General features: G+C 45.8%; 1 protein-coding gene across 6 annotated transcripts in view; it reads left to right on the forward strand.

Moving 5' to 3' along the window:
* Nucleotides 1–25,054, forward strand: part of plxna3 (plexin A3) — a 226,275-nt gene that overhangs the window by 73,850 nt on the left and 127,371 nt on the right. For 5 of the 6 annotated variants that reach the window (XM_052481722.1, XM_052481723.1, XM_052481724.1 and 2 more), the window contains exon 4: nt 6,816–6,956. In XM_052481722.1, coding sequence (XP_052337682.1) covers nt 6,816–6,956 — 141 coding nt within the window. Of the gene's footprint in view, nt 1–5,921; nt 6,207–6,815; nt 6,957–25,054 lie in introns of those variants that run through there. The other variant, XM_052481727.1, reaches the window with a different exon arrangement.

Raw genomic sequence — 25,054 nt, forward strand, 5'->3', positions numbered from 1 at the left:
TTTCAATCTTTTGAGCAGAGATGCAGAGAGGCATATTTAGTTTCTTTTAAAAAATGACCACCAGTCAGTAGGATACAATTAGCTCAAAAAGTATACTTAGATATGCAGAAAAATAAACATGTTTTTTACGTAGAATTAAGCATAATGATTATTGCTCGAGCTTGCATGAAAAAGCTGTTTCAGGTGTTTGAAAATTGCTAAATTATCCAACTTCCACCCACCAGCCATCCTCACATACAGTACTTTGTGCTCCCTTAGATTTTTGTGGTGCATGCCGCCCCTGGACAGAGATCAGAACTCTCACAACGCCCTGATCTCTCTAAAGTGTTTCTATTCTGGTGCATGGAGCACCATATACGCAGCTACACTGATTTATTCTTACCCCTGTCACCCCATCTGGAGGATATGGAGACATTTCAATTAAAGGATTAGGGGATAAATTCAGTTTTTTTAATATATCTCAAATGTAATCAAAAATGAAGAATATCTCTTTCATTGAGTACAATTTTACAGAACATTCAGTGTTGTTACAGAAATAATCAATTGATTTTCATATTTGCAGAAAACATGCAAGAATGTCTATATAATATACATTATCTCTCACCATATTCATGATACAGTGCAAAAATCTAAGCAAACTGAAATAAGAGAAAGACAGAATACAGATTCACAGAGAGAATAGAAATCAGCCTAACTAAACATGATTGGCCCTTAGAAAGAAGTCCTCATGAGCGATCCAAATCCATAGCAGACGAGCAACCGAACAAGCAGACCTATACCTCCTCTTTATTCCCTGTTACCATGACATCATTGTTTCCCTGTTACCATGACATCATTGTTTCCCTGCCACCATGACACAATTGTTTCCCTGCCACCATGACATCATTGTTTCCTTGCCACCATGACATATTTTTTCCCTGCCACCATGACATCATTGTTTCCCTGCCACCATGACATCATTCTTTCCTTGCCACCATGACATCATTCTTTCCCTGCCACCATGACATCATTCTTTCCTTGCCACCATGACATCATTCTTTCCTTGCCACCATGGCATCATTGTTTCCTTGCCACCATGACATCATTGTTTCCTTGCCACCATGACATCATTGTTTCCCTGTTACTGTCACGCCTTGGTCATTGTATTTTGTGTTTTCGTTATATATTTGGTCAGGCCCAAAAATGTATTGGGGGGGGCTCAGAGGGAGAGTGGCTGAGTCAGGAGATAGACCTGAGCCAACTCTCCTTGTTTATCATGAGGAGCCAAGGAGGAGACCAGAGCCGGTGTTAAGAGGTGAGCGAAGCAGAGACTGTGAAGGAGTTAATGGGGAAAGTGGAGGAGAGAGTAATGAGGGAGTTGCTAGTATGGTGCTATAGGTACGATATTCGGTCCGACGGAGCGTGTCGGGGATTTAATGGCACCTGGGTCAGCGCTCCATACTCGTCCTGAGGTGCGTGTTAGTCGGCTGGTGAAAAATGTGCCAGCCTCACGCACTAGGCCTCCTGTGTACCTACCTAGCCTTGCACGTCCTGTGCCAGTCCTGCTCTCAGGTTCTCCAGTACACCTTCACGGTCCAGTCCATCCTGTGCCACCTTCACACACCAGTCCTCCGGTAGCAGCTCCCCGCACCAGGCTTCCTGTGCGTGTCCTCGATCCTGTAGCACCAGTTCCAGCACCACGCACCAGGCCTTCAGTGCGCCTCGCCTGTTCAGCACAGCCAGAGCCTTCCTTCCCTCCTGCGCTGTCGGAGTCTCCCGCCTGTTCAGCGCTATCAGAGCCTTTCTCCTCTACAGCGCTGCCGGAGCCTCCTGCCTGTTCGGAGCAGCCTGAGCTGTCAGTCTGCATGAAGCAGCCAGAGCTGTCAGTCTGCATGAAGCAGCCAGAGCTGCCAGTCTGCAAAGAGCTGCCAGTCTGCAAGGAGCTGTCAGTCTGCAAGGAACTGTCAGTCTGCAAGGAGCTGCCAGTCTGCAAGGTGCTGTCAGCCTGCATGGAGCAGTCAGAGCTGTCAGTCTGCATGAAGCAGCCAGAGATGCCAGTCTGCAAAGAGCTGCCAGTCTGCAAGGAGCTGTCAGTCTGCAAGGAACTGTCAGTCTGCAAGGAGCTGCCAGTCTGCAAGGTGCTGTCAGCCTGCATGGAGCAGCCAGAGATTCCAGTCTGCAAAGAGCTGCCAGTTTGCAAGGAGCTGTCAGTCTGCAAGGAACTGTCAGTCTGCAAGGAGCTGCCAGTCTGCAAGGTGCTGTCAGCCTGCATGGAGCAGTCAGAGCTGTCATTCTGCATGAAGCAGCCAGAGCTGTCAGTCTGTATGAAGCAGCCAGAGCTGTCAGTCTGCAAAGAGCTGCCAGTCTGCAAGGAGCTGTCAGTCTGCAAGGAGCTTCCAGTCTGCAAGGAGCTGCCAGTCTGCATGGAGCAGCCAGAGCTGTCAGTCTGCATGAAGCAGCCAGAGCTGTCAGTCTGCAAGGAGCTGCCAGTCTGCAAGGAGCTGTCAGTCTGCAACGATCTGTCAGTCTGCAAGGAGCTGTCAGTCTGCATGAAGCAGCCAGAGCTGTCAGTCTGCATGAAGCAGCCAGAGCTGTCAGACTGCAAGGAGCTGCTAGTCTGCATGGAGCAGCCAGAGCTGTCAGTCTGCATAGAGCAGCTAGATCCGCCAGTCAGCCATGATCTTCTAGATCTGCCAGTCAACCAGATTCTTCCAGATCTGCCAGTCAACCAGTCTCTTCCAGATCTGCCAGTCAACCAGTCTCTTCCAGATCTGCCAGTCAACCAGAATCTTCCAGATCCGCCAGCCAGCCAGGATCTACCGGAGCCTACTACCTGCCTGAGCTTCCTCTCAGTACTGGGATTCCTCTCAGTACTGGGCTTTCTCTCAGTCCCGGGCTGCCCCTCTGTCCCGGGCTGCCCCTCAGTCCCGGGCTGCCCCTCAGTCCCGAGCTGCCCCTCAGTCCCGAGCTGCCCCTCAGTCACGAGCTGCCCCTCAGTTCAGTGGGGTTCTGGGTGAGGACTATTAGGCCATGGTCGGCGGCGAGGGTAGATTATCCCAGGACACGAAGGGGAGGAACTATGACATTTATGGAGTGGGGTGCACGTCCCGAACCGGAGCCGCCACCATGGACAGACGCCCACCCGGACCCTCCCTATGGTTTTGAGGTGCGTCCGGGAGTCTGCACCTTAGGGGGGGGGGTTCTGTCACGCCTTGGTCATTGTATTTTGTGTTTTCGTTATATATTTGGTCAGGCCAGGGTGTGACATGGGTTTATATGTTGTGGTTCGTATTGGAGTTTTGTAGTTATTGGGATTACGGCTGAGTAGGGGTGTAGCATAGGTTGGCTGCCTGAGGCGGTTCTCAATCAGAGTCAGGTGATTCTCGTTGTCTCTGATTGGGAAGTGTATTTAGGGAACCTGGGTTTCACTTTGTATTTCGTGGGTGATTCTTCCTGTCTCTGTGTAGTTTTACCAGATAGGCTGTAATTAGGTTTCACGTTCCGTTTTGTTGTTTTGTATTTGTATCAGTTATTTCATGTACCGCGATTCTTTCATTAAAGACATGAGTAACCACCACGCTGCATTTCGGTCCGACTCTCTTTCTACAAACGAAGAACGCCGTTACAGTTACCATGACATCATTGTTTCCCTGCCACCATGACATCATTGTTTCCCTGCCACCATGACATCATTGTTTCCTTGCCACCATGACATCATTCTTTCCTTGCCACCATGACTTCATTGTTTCCCTGCCACCATGACATCATTGTTTCCCTGCCACCATGACAACATTGTTTCCTTGCCACAATGACATCATTGTTTCCCTGCCACCATGACATTTTTTCCCCTGCCACCATGACTTCATTGTTTCCCTGCCACCATGACATCATTGTTTCCCTGCCACCATGACATCATTGTTTCCCTGCCACCATGACATCATTGTTTCCCTGCCACCATGACATCATTGTTTCCTTGCCACCATGACATATTTTTTCCCTGTTACCATGACATCATTGTTTCCATGCCACCATGACATCATTGTTTCCTTGCCACCATGACATATTTTTTCCCTGTTACCATGACATCATTGTTTCCCTGCCACCATGACATCATTGTTTCCTTGCCACCATGACATATTTTTTCCCTGTTACCATGACATCATTGTTTCCCTGCCACCATGACATCATTGTTTCCTTGCCACCATGACATATTTTTTCCCTGTTACCATGACATCATTGTTTCCCTGCCACCATGACATCATTGTTTCCTTGCCACCATGACATATTTTTTCCCTGTTACCATGACATCATTGTTTCCTTGCCACCATGACATATTTTTTCCCTGTTACCATGACATCATTGTTTCCCTGCCACCATGACATCATTTTTTCCCTGCCACCATGACATCATTGTTTCCCTGCCACCATGACATATTTTTTCCCTGTTACCATGACATCATTGTTTCCCTGCCACCATGACATCATTGTTTCCCTGCCTCCATGACATCATTTGAATCACAGGGAGACAGGAGAAAATGTAATATTTATCTAAATTCCAATTAACTTCATCTTAGCTGTTTGATGTTGTCAAGAGGTCAGCACTCAGCAAGGACTCTGCATTTCAAACACTCCAACTAGACCGAGGAGGACATTAGCCTCCCAGAGACTCAGCTGTAGTTGCAATATGCCATCCTTCATTATGTCCTGTTCTCTGGAGGGCTTGTGTAGGGTAGTTTCAGTGTACTGACTGCAGACAACTAGACCCACACTGTGTACTTTAGCTGTGTTATCTTCATGAAGCATTGCTGCAGGACGGCCAGTGTAATTCTGAAATGGCTTGGCGACTGGTCACAAATAAGAAGAATAGTAATTAGGAATTTGGCAAATTTTATCAAATTGTTGTTCCATTAAAACAATACAGTGCTTTAATTTAGTCCAATGAATCTTGATTTACGACATCAGTGGTATTGTTCTGATTTAGCATGTCATATTCCCACAGGGCTAGCTAACTGTACTGTACCATCAGGCCTGATAAACTGTATGCCACATGGTTTTACAGCATCAACCAGGGCAAGGACTTCACTCTGCTGTGTTTACATATTCCCAGGTCTTTAAACAGGCACAATAAACGGCCAACTGTTAGAAAGGGGCTTACTATGTACCCGGCAGGTCCTGCTTGGTGTGCAGGTTGGCAGGTTCTTTACCTTTACCTGCTTCAATGGCAGCAGTTTGCTAACTGTGAACTGGCTTTTTTTCTGTTGTTCTTTGCTAGTTGTTTTGTAATGCTGCAGTGTTTCAGTTATGTTATTGCAGCCTAGTTTCAGTTACATTTCCTTGTCTTTACGCTATTCTGGAATTGGCACGAAAATACAGTTGGATGTAGTTTTTCTCCATAATTCCAACCCACTACATTGAGAGGATGAGTCCATGAAATGGGATTCTGAAACTATTGATCACGACATCAACGACTTATGAGTAAGATTTTCTCCAGCGAATCAGAGCATTTTGCATCATAGCAATGAATGCCTGGATAGACTTGCGTAACAGCCATGGAAAGTGGTTTAACATCTCTTATTTGATCATGTGTCAGAGGTATAAGCCCCAGGATCTATTTCACAAATTATCAGATGCCCTAGATAGAAAAAAGAGAAGAACTTGCTGGAGGAAAATGCTAATTGTGTCTGTTGTGGTAAACGCAGGCATTTGGAAGTTGTGAAAATGAGGAACGTAACAGCAGATAGCTGGGTGTGAGATGACTGCAGCTGGTATCACTTGAACTAACAAAGCGCAGACAATGACCATCATATTTTCCTCCCTGCTGTTTCACTGCTGTGGGGGACATGGTCTCCGTCTTGGCCAGCAACTCGTGACACCCAATATGGCAGCGTTCAACTAATGGATGCCACCTTGTCAACACTAATTACTAAGACTGCAGCAACGAGGAGGCAGCTAATTAACAGACTAACGATGTTTGTCACTTCAGGCTGACCTAGATATTTAGGAGAAAGCCGAGCTTTTTCACCCTCACATTTTCTCCAGTTTATCTTTCCACAAATGTCTACATTTCTATTCCATGTTTTTTTCAAAATGGATTCCTCTATATTTCAGCATTCATTTGGTTTATTTACTGTTCCCTTCCTGCCTCTGCCATATTTCCCTCAGAATTGATTAGGACAGAAAAGCAAGGTGTCATTTTTTCCCCCTCTGAAATGAAGAATGTGAAAACAGGTGAGCTTTGCAGCAGCCATAACTGCAGTTGTCAGAGCTCAGAGTATTTATTCCCAATCACATCAAAGATGATGTGAATTTGACATTTTTAGAACTCCTTTCCCCGCTCAATGTTCTAATTATCAGTGTAAGGAAACAGAGAAGGTGGTAATGATGCAACAGCGGGGTTGTGTGTGTGTGTGTGTGTGTGTGTGTGTGTGTGTGTGTGTGTGTGTGTGTGTGTGTGCGTGCGTGCGTGCGTGTGTGCGTGCGTGCGTGCGTGTGTGTGTAGCTGTGTATAGTAAGCATAATACATTTTTTACTGATCTTACATATTGAGACCATTCCTCCTCACCAGCCCCCCCTCCCCATACATATTCAGTATCCCTCAGAATTTATTTTCTAGGTCAGTGAAAGAGCTGAGGATTTGTGGGAGGTTTGGGGAATGTTGTTTGTGTCTGATTCAAAGCCAAATTAAAATAATGTTTCTGTTTTCAAACTTTGAAAATGTTCCCTACGTATAGTTTGGTTCACAAAAAATATTACATTGTCGTGACTTCAAATAATAATCTGAAAAAAGTATGAAATTATTTAGCAATTTGTTTAAACATCTGTCTCATTTTCCCTCAGATCCGAGTAGATGGCATACCTCCCCCGTCCCAGAGTGCTTTGCTGTATGAGACAGTTACAGTGGATGAAGGGAAACCTATTCTGCGTGACATGGTCTTCAGCCCTGACTACCAACACATCTACATGCTAAGTGACAAACAGGTGAGAGACACACACACACACACACACACACACACACACACACACACACACACACACACACACACACACACACACACACACACACACACACACACACACACACACACACACACACACACACACACACACACACACACACACACACACACACACACACACACACACCAGATAGAATAAAGCACTGACCACCAAAGCCGATCCATAGGTTTATTTCAGGATGTGAGAATGGAACATTATGAACTTTTCCATTGTGGAATGTTCCAGAATTAACCACCACTGAGTTTAATACAGTGTTGTCCTACTTTCCGAGATTCTCAAACCTTTATGTAACGGTAATATAAGTTGAATGTGTACACAGACTATCTCTAAATGAAAGATTCAATTTACTTCTCCAGATATCTGCTTTTGTTTCACAGTCCCATTCATAATGCGTATGAAAACATTTGTTCTGCGCTATGAAGACCTAAAATTCTAAAACATACGTTTGTCAAAAGGAATTGAATTAGACCCAGGCACTGTCAACAGTCTGCTTTGTTTTAAAACCCAACCGGAATTTCAGGTATGTTGTTTTAACATCTGCACGACTGGAAGACAGAATATGAAACACCAGTTCAATGTCTTTGAATTCTGCCTCAGCTGGTTCACTATTAGGAAACTTTAGGGATGTGTCTCCATGGAGAAGCTTGCAGAATAGCTCTATTCTAAGAGATCTTATTGTACAGAGGATAGGAAGGTTAACACACCAAGTTCCTCTGCAGTTGACGAGAATAAATCCTCCTACATACAGTACATACAGCTGCACGCATTAATCATGCCGGTTCCCTGCATAATACATCTATCAGCTTATTCGTTTTCTTCATAATCGAGCAATTTATTGAAAGGAAGGATGAATTGCTGTCGTTGTAAAATTATCACAAAGATTTGATCTTTTACCGTCGGAATGCATGTCTCAGGAATAACTAGGTAAAGAGAGACAGTCCTCCAATGAGAAGACTTGTCTTGATGATTTAGTAAGGGTCTGTGTAGTCCAAAGGAAGAGATATGATTTTGGTGCATTGTTATTTAAATATATATATGTGTGTGTGTATATATATAAAAATATATATATTAGTAGATATATATGAATACATATATAAACTCAGCAAAAAAGAAACATCCTCTCACTGTCAACTGCGTTTAATATCAGCAAACTTAACGTGTGTAAATATTTGTAGGAACGTAACAAGATTCAACAACTGAGACAAACTGAACAAGTTCCACAGACATGTGACTAACAGAAATGGAATAATGTGTCCCTGAACGAAGAGGGGGTCAAAATCAAAAGTAACAGTCATTGTCTGGTGTGGCCACCAGCTGCATTAAGTACTGCAGTGCATCTCCTCCTCATGGACTGCACCAGATTTGCCAGTTCTTTGCTGTGAGATGTTAACCCACTCTTCCACCAAGGCACCAGATATTTCTGGGGGGAATGGCCCTATCCCTCACCCCCCGATCCAACATGTCCCAGACGTGCTCAATGGGATTGAGATCCGGGCTCTTTGCTGGCCATGGCAGAACACTGACATCCCTGTCATGCAGGAAATCACGCACAGAACGAGCAGTATGATCGGTGGCATTGTCATGCTGGAAGGTCATGTCAGGATGAGCCTCCAGGAAGAGTACCACATGAGTGAGGAGGATGTCTTCCCTGAAACTCACAGCGTTGAGATTGCCTGCAATGACTCAGGACAATTGAATCTGAAAAATTGTTGACTTGCATAAAGCTGGAAAGGGTTACAAAAGTATTTCTAAAAGCCTTGGTGTTCATCAGTCCATGGTAAGACAAATTGTCTATAAATGGAGAAAGTTCAGCACTGTTGCTACTCTCCCTAGGAGTGGCCGTCCTGCAAAGATGACTGCAAGGGCACAGATCAGAATGCTCAATGAAGTTAAGAAGAATCCTAGAGTGTCAGCTAAAGAGTTACAGACATCTCTGGAACATGCTACCATCTCTGTTGACGAGTCTACGATACTTTAAAACACTAAACAAGAATGGTGTTCATGGGAGGACACCGCGAAATAAGCCACTGCTGTTCCACAGCATTACTGGCCAAATATTCTGTGGACAGATTAAACTATAGTTGAGTTGTTTGGAAGGAACACAACACTGTGTGGAGAAAAAAAGGCACAGCACACCAACATCAAATCCTCATCCCAACTGTAAGGTATGGTGGAGGGAGCATCATGGTTTGGGGCTGCTTTGCTGCCTCAGGGCCTGGACAGCTTGCTATTAGTGATGGAAAAATGAATATCAATACATTTTACAGGAGGATGTAAGCCTATCTGTCTGCCATTTGAAGCTAAACAGAAGTTGGGTGATGCAAAGGATAACGACCCAAAACACAGAAGTAAATCAACAAAAGAATGGCTTCAACAGAAGAAAATACACCGTCTGGAGTGTCCCGACCTCCTGACCTTTAAAAGTCCTGACCTCAACACGATTTAAAATGCTGTGGCATGACCTCGCGAGCGGTTCATACCAGACATCCTACGAATATTGCTGAACTGAAACAATTTTGTAAAGATAAATAGTCCAAAATTCCTCCTGACCACCATTCTGATCCGCAACCACAGAAAACATTTGGTTGAGGTTATTGCTGCCAAAGGAGGGTCAGCCAGTTATTAAATCCAAGGGTTCACATACTTGTTCCACCCTGCACTGTGAATGTTTACAGTGAGTTCAATAAAGACATGAAAACGTATAATTGTCTGTGTGTTATTAGTTTCAGCAGACTGTGTTTGTCTATTGTTGTGACTAAGATGAAGATATTTGATGACCAATTTAAGCAGAAATCCAGGTCATTCCAAAGGGTTCACATTCTTGTTTTGCTGCTGTATATAAATAGATATACATACAGTATATATAGATATATACGGTACCAGGCAACAGTTTGGACACATCTTCTCATTCCAGAGTTTTTCTTTGTTTCTACAATGTAGAAAAGAGTAAAAATAAACTGTCTCTCATGAGGACCGCCACAGGAAAAGAAGACCCAGAGTTACCTCTGCTGCAGGGGATAAGCTCATTAGAGTTAAAAGCATCAGAAATCGACAATTAACACCTCACAGAGTTCAAGTAACAGACACATCTCAACATCAACTGTTCAGAGGAGACTGCGTGAACCAGGCTTTCATGTTTGAATTGTTGCAAAGAAACCACTAATAAAGGAAACCAATAAGAAGAAGAGACTTGCTTGGTCCAAGAAACACGAGCAATGGACATGAGACCTGGGGTAAATCTCTCCTTTGGTCTGAAATGTAAGATTTTCGGTTCCAACCGCCGTGTCTTTGTGAGATGCAGAGTAGGTGAACGGATAATCTCCACATCTGTACCTAACACCGTCAAGCATGGAGGAGGAGGTGTGATGGTATGAGGATGCTTTGCTGGTGACACTGTAGGTGATTTATTTAGAATTCAAGGTACACTTAACCAGCATGGCTACCACACCATTCTGCAGCGATATGCCATCCCATTTGGTTTGTGCTTTTATTTATTTTTTTATTTCACCTTTATTTAACCAGGTAGGCTAGTTGAGAACAAGTTCTCATTTACAATTGCGACCTGGCCAAGATAAAGCGTAGAAATTCTTAGTGGGACTATAATTTATTTTTCAGGACAATGACCCAACACACCTCCAGGCTTCGTAAGCGCTATTTGACCAAGAATGAGAAGAGTGATGGGGGTGACATGGCGGCAGGGTAGCCTAGTGGTTAGAGTGTTGGACTAGTAACTGAAAGGTTGCAAGTTCAAATCCCCGAGCTGACAAGGTACAAATCTGTCATTCTGCCCCTGAACAGGCAGTTAACTCACTGTTCCCTAGGCCGTCATTGAAAATAAGAATTTGTTCTTAACTGACTTGCCTAGTTAAATAAAGGTAAAAAATAAATAAATAAAATTAAAAAATGGCCTCCACAATTACCCGACCTCAACCCAATTGGGATGAGTTGGGCCGCATAGTGAAGAAAAATCAGCCAACAAGTGCTCAGCATATGTGGGAACTTCTTCAAGACTGTTGGAAAAGCATTCCTCATGAAGCTGGTTGTGCAAAGCTGTCATCAAGGGAAAGGATGGCTACTTTGAAGTATCTAAAATATTAAATATATTTTGATTTGTTTAACACTTTTTTGGTTACTACATGAATCCATGTGTTATTTCATAGTTTTGACATCTTCACCATTATGCTACCATGTAGAAAATAATCAAAATAAAGAAAAACCATTGAATGAGTAGGCGTGCCCAAACTTTTAACTGGTACTGTAGATATATAAATAGATATATTTAAATATACATTGGGGAGAACAAGTATTTTATACACTGCGAATTTGGCAGGTTTTCCAAATACATTCATAAAAAATCCTACAATTTGATTTTCTGGATTTATGTTTTAGATTCCGTCTCTCACAGTTGAAGTGTACCTATGATAAAAATTCCAGACCTCTACATGCTTTGTAAGTAGGAAACACTGCCGATTCTGAAGGTTATCAAATACTTGTTCTCCCCACTGTATGTATATATATCTAAACTCACAGCTATAATCCAGAGTTCTCATTTAAGAGTTGTTACAGAGAGAGGCTGATGTTACAGAGAGAGACTGATAATACAGAGAGAGACTGATAATACAGAGAGAGACTGATGTTACACAGAGAGACTGATGTTACACAGAGAGACTGATATTACACAGAGAGACTGATGTTACACAGAGAGACTGATGTTAGAGAGAGACTGATGTTAGAGAGAGACTGATGTTAGAGAGAGACTGATGTTACACAGAGAGACTGATGTTAGAGAGAGACTGATGTTATAGAGAGAGTCTGATGTTATAGAGAGAGTCTGATGTTATAGAGAGAGTCTGATGTTAGAGGGAGAGACTGATGTTACAGAGAGAGACTGAAAATACAGTGAGACTGATGTAAAAGAAAGAGACTGATGTTACAGAGAGACTGATGTTACAGAGAGAGACTGATGTTCAAATCAAATCAAATTTTATTTGTCACATACACATGGTTAGCAGATGTTAGTGCGAGTGTAGCGAAATTCTTGTGCTTCTAGTTCCGACAATGCAGTAATAACCAACAAGTAATCTAGCTAACAATTCCAAAACTACTACCTTATAGACACAAGTGTAAGGGGATAAAGAATATGTACATAAAGATATATGAATGAGAGAGACGGATGTTAGAGAGAGACTGACGTTACAAAGAGACTGATGTTACAGAGAGAGACTGATGTTACAGAGAGAGACCGATGTTACAGAGAGATTGATGTTACAGAGAGAGGCTGACGTTACAGAGAGAGACCGCCGTTACAGACAGAGACTGACGTTACAGAGAGAGACTGACGTTACAGAGAGAGACTGGCGTTACAGAGAGAGACTGACGTTACAGAGAGAAACCGATGTTACAGAGAGAGACTGACGTTACAGAGAGAGACTGATGTTACAGAGAGAGACTGATGTTACAGAGAGAGACTGACGTTACAGAGAGAGACTGACGTTACAGAGAGAGACCGACGTTACAGACAGAAACCGACGTTACAGACAGAGACCGATGTTACAGACAGAGACTGACGTTACAGACAGAGACCGACGTTACAGAGAGAGACCGACGTTACAGACAGAGACTGACGTTACAGAGAGAGACCGATGTTACAGAGAGAGACCAACGTTACAGACAGAGACCGACGTTACAGACAGAGACCGACGTTACAGACAGAGACCGACGTTACAGACAGAGACCGACGTTACAGAGAGAGACCGACGTTACAGACAGAGACCGACGTTACAGACAGAGACCGACGTTACAGACAGAGACCGACGTTACAGAGAGAGACCGACGTTACAGACAGAGACTGACGTTACAGAGAGAGACCGATGTTACAGAGAGAGACTGACATTACAGAGGGAGACTGACGTTACAGAGAGAGACCGATGTTACAGAGAGAGACCGATGTTACAGAGAGAGACCGATGTTACAGAGAGAGACTGACGTTACAGAGAGAGACTGACGTTACAGAGAGAGGCTGACGTTACAGAGAGAGGCTGACGTTACAGAGAGAGACCGACGTTACAGAGAGAGACCGACGTTACAGAGAGAGACCGACGTTACAGAGAGAGGCTGACGTTACAGAGAGAGATTGACATTACAGAGAAGACATATGTTACAGAGGGAAGGGGAACATGATAGAGCAGCCCCTCCCTCCTGGGTGGGGTGGCCACAAGGACAGACTCACAGAGGAGAGGAGGAGCCCTTATGGCGAGAATTAACAAAGGTATTCAGATATAAGGAGAATGGCACCGCTCTGTGCTGCCTGACTCATTCACTCAAACAATGGACTTCCTCTTGCATGGGAGATTAAAACTGGACAGGTCTGCTCCAGATATTGATATTTTCCATAATAATTCAATATGAGGCACTCCGATGCTTTAGCGTGTGTCAAATTATTCCTTATTGATTTGTTTTGTATACAGGATGTGTATTAACATATATTTATATGTACATTTACATTACATATATTACATATATGTAACTGATTAAAGAAGAGTAGACCCGTCCCGCCGGGCGTAGACGTCAATTCAACATCTATTCTACATTGGTTCAACGTAATTTTATTGAAATGACGTGGAAACAACGTTGATTTAACTAGTGCGTGCCCAGTGGGCTCTTCTCATCTTCTCTAAAGCTTGCAGCAATCTGTGGGTGAACTCCTGCACTGAGATGTATGCTTACTAGACAGTACATCCCTCTACAGAGCCTGCCTCCTGCTTATGTCTTTGGTATTCATGAAATTAGAACGAATTGCGGTAGATTAATAATTAATAGGTGACACTGACCGGCAGAGCGCTGCAGGGAGATTAGGCGTGAGTGACACTGACCGGCAGAGCGCTGCAGGGAGATTAGGCGTGAGTGACACTGACCGGCAGAGCGCTGTAGGGAGATTAGGCGTGAGTGACACTGACCGGCAGAGCGCTGCAGGGAGATTAGGCGTGAGTGACACTGACCGGCAGAGCGTTGCAGGGAGATTTGCGTGAGTGACACTGACCGGCAGAGCGCTGCAGGGAGATTAGGCGTGAGTGACACTGACCGGCAGAGCGCTGCAGGGAGATTAGGCGTGAGTGACACTGACCGGCAGAGCGCTGCAGGGAGATTAGGCGTGAGTGACACTGACCGGCAGAGCGCTGTAGGGAGATTAGGCGTGAGTGACACTGACCGGCAGAGCGCTGTAGGGAGATTAGGCGTGAGTGACACTGCAGGGAGATTAGGCGTGAGTGACACTGACCGGCAGAGCGCTGCAGGAGATTAGGCGTGAGTGACACTGACCGGCAGAGCGCTGTAGGGAGATTAGGCGTGAGTGACACTGACCGGCAGAGCGCTGCAGGAGATTAGGCGTGAGTGACACTGACCGGCAGAGCGCTGCAGGGAGATTAGGCGTGAGTGACACTGACCGGCAGGCTGCAGGGAGGCGTGAGTGACACTGACCGGCAGAGCGCTGCAGGGAGATTAGGCGTGAGTGACACTGACCGGCAGAGCGCTGTAGGGAGATTAGGGCGTGAGTGACACTGACCGGCACAGCGTTGCAGGGAGATTAGGCAGTGACACTGACCGGCAGAGCGCTGTAGGCGTGAGTGACACTGACCGGCAGAGCGTTGCAGGGAGATTAGGCGTGAGTGACACTGACCGGCAGAGCGCTGCAGGGAGATTAGGCGTGAGTGACACTGACCGGCAGAGCGCTGCAGGGAGATTAGGCGTGAGTGACACTGACCGGCACAGCGTTGCAGGGAGATTAGGCGTGAGTGACACTGACCGGCAGAGCGCTGCAGGGAGATTAGGCGTGAGTGACACTGACCGGCAGAGCGCTGCAGGGAGATTAGGCGTGAGTGACACTGACCGGCAGAGCGCTGCAGGGAGATTAGGCGTGAGTGACACTGACCGGCAGAGCGCTGCAGGGAGATTAGGCGTGAGTGACACTGACCGGCAGAGCGCTGCAGGGAGATTTGCCGTGAGTGACACTGACCGGCAGAGCGCTGTAGGGAGATTTGGCGTGAGTGACACTGACCGGCAGAGCGCTGCAGGGAGATTAGGCGTGAGTGACACTGACCGGCAGAGCGCTGCAGGGAGATTAGGCGTGAGTGACACTGACCGGCAGAGCGCTGCGCGTGAGTGACACTGAGAGCGCTGCAGGGAGATTAGGCGTGAGTGACACTGACCGGCAGAGCGTTGCAGGGAGATTTGCGTGAGTGACACTGACCGGCAGAGCGTTGCAGGGAGATTAGGCGTGAGTGACACTGACCGGCAGAGCGCTGTAGGGAGATTAGGCGTGAGTGACACTGACCGGCAGAGCGTTGCAGGGAGATTTGCGTAAGTGACACTGACCGGCAGAGCGTTGCAGGGAGATTAGGCGTGAGTGACACTGACCGGCAGAGCGCTGCAGGGAGATTAGGCGTGAGTGACACTGACCGGCAGAGCGTTGCAGGGAGATTAGGCGTGAGTGACACTGACCGGCAGAGCGCTGTAGGGAGATTAGGCGTGAGTGACACTGACCGGCACAGCGTTGCAGGGAGATTAGGCGTGAGTGACACTGACCGGCAGAGCGCTGCAGGGAGATTAGGCGTGAGTGACACTGACCGGCAGAGCGTTGCAGGGAGATTTGCGTAAGTGACACTGACCGGCAGAGCGTTGCAGGGAGATTAGGCGTGAGTGACACTGACCGGCAGAGCGCTGCAGGGAGATTAGGCGTGAGTGACACTGACCGGCAGAGCGCTGTAGGGAGATTTGGCGTGAGTGACACTGACCGGCAGAGCGCTGTAGGGAGATTTGCGGTGAGTGACACTGACCGGCAGAGCGCTGTAGGGAGATTTGCGGTGAGTGACACTGACCGGCAGAGCGCTGTAGGGAGATTTGGCGTGAGTGACACTGACCGGCAGAACGTTGCAGGGAGATTAGGCGTGAGTGACACTGACCGGCAGAGCGCTGCAGGGAGATTAGGCGTGAGTGACACTGACCGGCAGAGCGCTGCAGGGAGATTAGGCGTGAGTGACACTGACCGGCAGAGCGCTGCAGGGAGATTAGGCGTGAGTGACACTGACCGGCAGAGCGCTGTAGGGAGATTTGGCGTGAGTGACACTGACCGGCAGAGCGCTGCAGGGAGATTAGGCGTGAGTGACACTGACCGGCAGAGCGTTGCAGGGAGATTTGCGTAAGTGACACTGACCGGCAGAGCGCTGTAGGGAGATTTGCGGTGAGTGACACTGACCGGCAGAGCGCTGCAGGGAGATTAGGCGTGAGTGACACTGACCGGCAGAGCGCTGCAGGGAGATTAGGCGTGAGTGACACTGACCGGCAGAGCGCTGCAGGGAGATTAGGCGTGAGTGACACTGACCGGCAGAGCGCTGCAGGGAGATTAGGCGTGAGTGACACTGACCGGCAGAGCGCTGCAGGGAGATTAGGCGTGAGTGACACTGACCGGCAGAGCGCTGCAGGGAGATTAGGCGTGAGTGACACTGACCGGCAGAGCGCTGCAGGGAGATTAGGCGTGAGTGACACTGACCGGCAGAGCGCTGCAGGGAGATTAGGCGTGAGTGACACTGACCGGCAGAGCGCTGCAGGGAGATTAGGCGTGAGTGACACTGACCGGCAGAGCGTTGCAGGGAGATTAGGCGTGAGTGACACTGACCGGCACAGCGCTGCAGGGAGATTAGGCGTGAGTGACACTGACCAGCAGAGCGCTGCAGGGAGATTAGGCGTGAGTGACACTGACCGGCAGAGCGTTGCAGGGAGATTAGGCGTGAGTGACACTGACCGGCACAGCGCTGCAGGGAGATTAGGCGTGAGTGACACTGACCGGCAGAGCGCTGCAGGGAGATTAGGCGTGAGTGACACTGACCGGCAGAGCGCTGCAGGGAGATTAGGCGTGAGTGACACTGACCGGCAGAGCGTTGCAGGGAGATTAGGCGTGAGTGACACTGACCGGCACAGCGTTGCAGGGAGATTAGGCGTGAGTGACACTGACCGGCAGCGCTGACTGACCGGCAGCTGCAGGGAGATTAGGCGTGAGTGACACTGAGCGTTGCAGGGAGATTAGGCGTGAGTGACACTGACCGGCACAGCGTTGCAGGGAGATTAGGCGTGAGTGACACTGACCGGCAGAGCGCTGCAGGGAGATTAGGCGTGAGTGACACTGACCGGCAGAGCGTTGCAGGGAGATTAGGCGTGAGTGACACTGACCAGCAGAGCGCTGCAGGGAGATTAGGCGTGAGTGACACTGACCGGCAGAGCGCTGCAGGGAGATTAGGCGTGAGTGACACTGACCAGCAGAGCGCTGCAGGGAGATTAGGCGTGAGTGACACTGACCAGCAGAGCGCTGCAGGGAGATTAGGCGTGAGTGACACTGACCGGCAGAGCGCTGCAGGGAGATTAGGCGTGAGTGACACTGACCGGCAGAGCGCTGTAGGGAGATTAGGCGTGAGTGACACTGACCGGCAGAGCGTTGCAGGGAGATTAGGCGTGAGTGCACCGTAGCCCCATAATAAGCCTCTTGTTGTCATCCCAGGGAGGTAAATACAGTAGATCAAAGATGAACTCCACTGAAGATAGAGCTCTGCTTTTCACACTGGCCCACTTTAAACAATTGTGGCAGTTGATGATGCTATTTTCATGCACCAACTTTAACAGTACTGTCCATATACACTGAGTATACAAAACATTGACACCTTCCTAATATTGAGATGCAACCCCCCCTTTTGCCCTCAGAACAGCCTCAATTCATTGGGTAATGGACTCTACTAGGTGTTGAAAGCACCACAGGGATGCTGGTCCATGTTGACTCCTATGCTTCCCCACAGTTGGCTGGATGTCCGTTGGGTGGTTGACCATCCTCGGTACACACGGGACACTGTTGAGCGTCAAAAACCCAGCAACGTTGCAGTTGGCTGGATGTCCGTTGGGTGGTTGACCATCCTCGGTACACACGGGACACTGTTGAGCGTCAAAAACCCAGCAACGTTGCAGTTGGTGCGACTGGTACCTACTACCATACCCCGTTCAAAAGCACTTAAATCTTTTGTCTTGCCCGTTCACACACTTAACGGCAGACATACACAATCCATGTCTCAGTTGTCTCAAGGCTAAAACATCCTTCTTTAACCCGTCTCCTCCTCTTGTGCTACACAGATTGAATTGGATTTAACTGGTGACATCAATAAGGGATCATAGCTTTCACCTGGATTCACCTGGTCAATCTTTCATGGAAAGAGCAGGTGTTCCTAATGTTTTATACACTCATTGTATAATGTTACACCATCATGACTATCTATACATGAAGAGATATGAGCTTAGAACATAGTCTTCAGTGGGCAGCCTGCTTTATTTTACATCTAATAAAATGTTGGATTTTAGTCTCTTGAATCGACCTCCACTTCAGAGTTGACTTGTTTAATTCCATCCCTTTGTGAGCTGTCTGTCCACAAGGACCTTGTGGGATGTTGCGAGTCGAACCGAGCATCGTGCCAGAGACACAGACTTGAGGGCAGAGGATTACAAAGCGTGGTCGGTGGTGGGATGGTGTGTTTACGCGCTGGCACTTTGCAGCATAAATTAGCATGGGACAGGAAGCGCAGCGCTCGGCATAACACCTCGCCCACCCACAGCCTGGGGCCTGACTCCCTGACACTGGAGACAGAGTCAGAGAGACAGGGCCTGCCAGGGTTAGCGGTTAGTGCTAATACTAGTAGCATTCTTCACTGCAGCAGTGCCAGGAACCAGGAACTCAACAACAACTTGAAAGGCAACGCCATATCCCTTTTTGCCGGGATTGTGTTTTTCTCTGTTACAAAATTCATTTTTAAAGACGATCAAAGGTTAGGTCCTCTCACAGTCAGCATTTCAGCACTTTAGGAGAGCTGCAGTGAGCTGTGAGGAGATCGTTGTCCATGTCCTTTAAGGAAACAGGGTTAGCATGCAGAGAAAGAGAATGGGCACCTGTGGTACATTGCCCTGAGACATCTGGTCATCTCTTACTGCCAAAGGGAGGGGGAAGATCACTCATAGGTTGTTCAAGGCAACCTGTTAGACTGCATGTTTACGACGAGGGAACGACCGTAAATGACGCTCCCCACTGAGTCTGTCCTGAGCCAATTAGTTGCTATCTATAAGCCCTGGGGTGATACGTTGAATAAGTCGTCTGGCGCTTAAAGTTTTGAAATGTTTACTAACACTGGTGAACTGACCCACTCTCTCTATCACTGCAGTGTAATAATGAACTGACCCACTCTCTCTATCACTGCAGTGTAATAATGAACTGACCCACTCTCTCTATCACTGCAGTGTAATAATGAACTGACCCACTCTCTCTATCACTGCAGTGTAATAATGAACTGACCCACTCTCTCTATCACTGCAGTTTAATAATGAACTGACCCACTCTCTCTGTCACTGCAGTTTAATAATGAACTGACCCACTCTCTCTATCACTGCAGTGTAATAATGAACTGACCCACTCTCTCTATCACTAGAGTGTAATAATGAACTGACCCACTCTCTCTATCACTGCAGTGTAATAATGAACTGACCCACTCTCTCTATCACTGCAGTTTAATAATGAACTGACCCACTCTCTCTATCACTGCAGTGTAATAATGAACTGACCCACTCTCTCTATCACTGCAGTTTAATAATGAGCTGACCCACTCTCTCTATCACTGCAGTGTAATAATGAACTGACCCACTCTCTCTATCACTGCAGTTTAATAATGAACTGACCCACTCTCTCTATCACTGCAGTGTAATAATGAACTGACCCACTCTCTCTATCACTGCAGTGTAATAATGAACTGACCCACTCTCTCTATCACTGCAGTGTAATAATGAACTGACCCACTCTCTCTATCACTGCAGTTTAATAATGAACTGACCCACTCTCTCTATCACTGCAGTTTAATAATGAACTGACCCACTCTCTCTATCACTGCAGTTTAATAATGAACTGACCCACTCTCTCTATCACTGCAGTTTAATAATGAACTGACCCACTCTCTCTATCACTGCAGTGTAATAATGAACTGACCCACTCTCTCTATCACTGCAGTTTAATAATGAACTGACCCACTCTCTCTATCACTGCAGTGTAATAATGAACTGACCCACTCTCTCTATCACTGCAGTGTAATAATGAACTGACCCACTCTCTCTATCACTGCAGTTTAATAATGAACTGACCCACTCTCTCTATCACTGCAGTGTAATAATGAACTGACCCACTCTCTCTATCACTGCAGTTTAATAATGAACTGACCCACTCTCTCTGTCACTGCAGTTTAATAATGAACTGACCCACTCTCTCTATCACTGCAGTGTAATAATGAACTGACCCACTCTCTCTATCACTGCAGTGTAATAATGAACTGACCCACTCTCTCTATCACTGCAGTTTAATAATGAACTGACCCACTCTCTCTATCACTGCAGTGTAATAATGAACTGACCCACTCTCTCTATCACTGCAGTGTAATAATGAACTGACCCACTCTCTCTATCACTGCAGTTTAATAATGAACTGACCCACTCTCTCTATCACTGCAGTGTAATAATGAACTGACCCACTCTCTCTATCACTGCAGTTTAATAATGAGCTGACCCACTCTCTCTATCACTGCAGTGTAATAATGAACTGACCCACTCTCTCTATCACTGCAGTTTAATAATGAACTGACCCACTCTCTCTATCACTGCAGTGTAATAATGAACTGACCCACTCTCTCTATTACTGCAGTGTAATAATGAACTGACCCACTCTCTCTATCACTGCAGTGTAATAATGAACTGACCCACTCTCTCTATCACTGCAGTTTAATAATGAACTGACCCACTCTCTCTATCACTGCAGTTTAATAATGAACTGACCCACTCTCTCTATCACTGCAGTTTAATAATGAACTGACCCACTCTCTCTATCACTGCAGTTTAATAATGAACTGACCCACTCTCTCTATCACTGCAGTGTAATAATGAACTGACCCACTCTCTCTATCACTGCAGTTTAATAATGAACTGACCCACTCTCTCTATCACTGCAGTGTAATAATGAACTGACCCACTCTCTATCACTGCAGTGTAATAATGAACTGACCCACTCTCTCTATCACTGCAGTGTAATAATGAACTGACCCACTCTCTCTATCACTGCAGTGTAATAATGAACTGACCCACTCTCTCTATCACTGCAGTTTAATAATGAACTGACCCACTCTCTCTATCACTGCAGTTTAATAATGAACTGACCCACTCTCTCTATCACTGCAGTGTAATAATGAACTGACCCACTCTCTCTATCACTGCAGTTTAATAATGAACTGACCCACTCTCTCTATCACTGCAGTGTAATAATGAACTGACCCACTCTCTCTATCACTGCAGTGTAATAATGAACTGACCCACTCTCTCTATCACTGCAGTGTAATAATGAACTGACCCACTCTCTCTATCACTGCAGTTTAATAATGAACTGACCCACTCTCTCTATCACTGCAGTTTAATAATGAACTGACCCACTCTCTCTATCACTGCAGTGTAATAATGAACTGACCCACTCTCTCTATCACTGCAGTTTAATAATGAACTGACCCACTCTCTCTATCACTGCAGTGTAATAATGAACTGACCCACTCTCTCTATCACTGCAGTTTAATAATGAACTGACCCACTATCTCTATCACTGCAGTTTAATAATGAACTGACCCACTCTCTCTATCACTGCAGTGTAATAATGAACTGACCCACTCTCTCTATCACTGCAGTGAAATAATGAACTGACCCACTCTCTCTGTCACTGCAGTGTAATAATGAACTGACCCACTCTCTCTATCACTGCAGTGTAATAATGAACTGACCCACTCTCTCTATCACTGCAGAGTAATAATGAACTGACCCACTCTCTCTATCACTGCAGTGTAATAATGAACTGACCCACTCTCTCTATCACTGCAGTGTAATAATGAACTGACCCACTCTCTCTATCACTGCAGTGTAATAATGAACTGACCCACTCTCTCTATCACTGCAGTGTAATAATGAACTGACCCACTCTCTCTATCACTGCAGTGTAATAATGAACTGACCCACTCTCTCTGTCACTGCAGTGTAATAATGAACTGACCCACTCTCTCTATCACTGCAGTGTAATAATGAACTGACCCACTCTCTCTATCACTGCAGTGTAATAATGAACTGACCCACTCTCTCTATCACTGCAGTGTAATAATGAACTGACCCACTCTCTCTATCACTGCAGTTTAATAATGAACTGACCCACTCTCTCTATCACTGCAGTGTAATAATAAACTGGCCCACTCTCTCTATCACTGCAGTTTAATAATGAACTGACCCACTCTCTCTATCACTGCAGTGTAATAATGAACTGACCCACTCTCTCTATCACTGCATTGTAATAATGAACTGACCCACTCTCTCTATCACTGCAGTGTAATAATGAACTGACCCACTCTCTCTATCACTGCAGTTTAATAATGAAATGACCCACTCTCTCTATCACTGCAGTTTAATAATGAACTGACCCACTCTCTCTATCACTGCAGTGTAATAATGAACTGACCCACTCTCTCTATCACTGCAGTTTAATAATGAACTGACCCACTCTCTCTATCACCGCAGTGTAATAATGAACTGACCCACTCTCTCTATCACTGCAGTGTAATAATGAACTGACCCACTCTCTCTATCACTGCAGTTTAATAATGAGCTGACCCACTCTCTCTATCACTGCAGTGTAATAATGAACTGACCCACTCTCTCTATCACTGCAGTTTAATAATGAACTGACCCCTCTCTCTATCACTGCAGTGTAATAATGAACTGACCCACTCTCTCTATTACTGCAGTGTAATAATGAACTGACCCACTCTCTCTATCACTGCAGTGTAATAATGAACTGACCCACTCTCTCTATCACTGCAGTTTAATAATGAACTGACCCACTCTCTCTATCACTGCAGTTTAATAATGAACTGACCCACTCTCTCTATCACTGCAGTGTAATAATGAACTGACCCACTCTCTCTATCACTGCAGTTTAATAATGAACTGACCCACTCTCTCTATCACTGCAGTGTAATAATGAACTGACCCACTCTCTATCACTGCAGTGTAATAATGAACTGACCCACTCTCTCTATCACTGCAGTGTAATAATGAACTGACCCACTCTCTCTATCACTGCAGTGTAATAATGAACTGACCCACTCTCTATCACTGCAGTGTAATAATGAACTGACCCACTCTCTCTATCACTGCAGTGTAATAATGAACTGACCCACTCTCTCTATCACTGCAGTGTAATAATGAACTGACCCACTCTCTCTATCACTGCAGTTTAATAATGAACTGACCCACTCTCTCTATCACTGCAGTTTAATAATGAACTGACCCACTCTCTCTATCACTGCAGTGTAATAATGAACTGACCCACTCTCTCTATCACTGCAGTTTAATAATGAACTGACCCACTCTCTCTATCACTGCAGTGTAATAATGAACTGACCCACTCTCTCTATCACTGCAGTGTAATAATGAACTGACCCACTCTCTCTATCACTGCAGTGTAATAATGAACTGACCCACTCTCTCTACCACTGCAGTTTAATAATGAAATGACCCACTCTCTCTATCACTGCAGTTTAATAATGAACTGACCCACTCTCTCTATCACTGCAGTGTAATAATGAACTGACCCACTCTCTCTATCACTGCAGTTTAATAATGAACTGACCCACTCTCTCTATCACTGCAGTGTAATAATGAACTGACCCACTCTCTCTATCACTGCAGTTTAATAATGAACTGACCCACTATCTCTATCACTGCAGTTTAATAATGAACTGACCCACTCTCTCTATCACTGCAGTGTAATAATGAACTGACCCACTCTCTCTATCACTGCAGTGAAATAATGAACTGACCCACTCTCTCTGTCACTGCAGTGTAATAATGAACTGACCCACTCTCTCTATCACTGCAGTGTAATAATGAACTGACCCACTCTCTCTATCACTGCAGAGTAATAATGAACTGACCCACTCTCTCTATCACTGCAGTGTAATAATGAACTGACCCACTCTCTCTATCACTGCAGTGTAATAATGAACTGACCCACTCTCTATCACTGCAGTGTAATAATGAACTGACCCACTCTCTCTATCACTGCAGTGTAATAATGAACTGACCCACTCTCTCTGTCACTGCAGTGTAATAATGAACTGACCCACTCTCTCTATCACTGCAGTGTAATAATGAACTGACCCACTCTCTCTATCACTGCAGTGTAATAATGAACTGACCCACTCTCTCTATCACTGCAGTTTAATAATGAACTGACCCACTCTCTCTATCACTGCAGTGTAATAATGAACTGACCCACTCTCTCTATCACTGCAGTTTAATAATGAACTGACCCACTCTCTCTATCACTGCAGTGTAATAATGAACTGACCCACTCTCTCTATCACTGCAGTGTAATAATGAACTGACCCACTCTCTCTATCACTGCAGTTTAATAATGAAATGACCCACTCTCTCTATCACTGCAGTTTAATAATGAACTGACCCACTCTCTCTATCACTGCAGTGTAATAATGAACTGACCCACTCTCTCTATCACTGCAGTTTAATAATGAACTGACCCACTCTCTCTATCACCGCAGTGTAATAATGAACTGACCCACTCTCTCTATCACTGCAGTGTAATAATGAACTGACCCACTCTCTCTATCACTGCAGTTTAATAATGAACTGACCCACTCTCTCTATCACTGCAGTGTAATAATGAACTGACCCACTCTCTCTATCACTGCAGTTTAATAATGAACTGACCCACTCTCTCTATCACTGCAGTGTAATAATGAACTGACCCACTCTCTCTATTACTGCAGTGTAATAATGAACTGACCCACTCTCTCTATCACTGCAGTGTAATAATGAACTGACCCACTCTCTCTATCACTGCAGTTTAATAATGAACTGACCCACTCTATCACTGCAGTTTAATAATGAACTGA

This window comes from Oncorhynchus keta, chromosome 27, assembly GCF_023373465.1.
Source record: "Oncorhynchus keta strain PuntledgeMale-10-30-2019 chromosome 27, Oket_V2, whole genome shotgun sequence".
Taxonomy (NCBI): domain Eukaryota; kingdom Metazoa; phylum Chordata; class Actinopteri; order Salmoniformes; family Salmonidae; genus Oncorhynchus; species Oncorhynchus keta.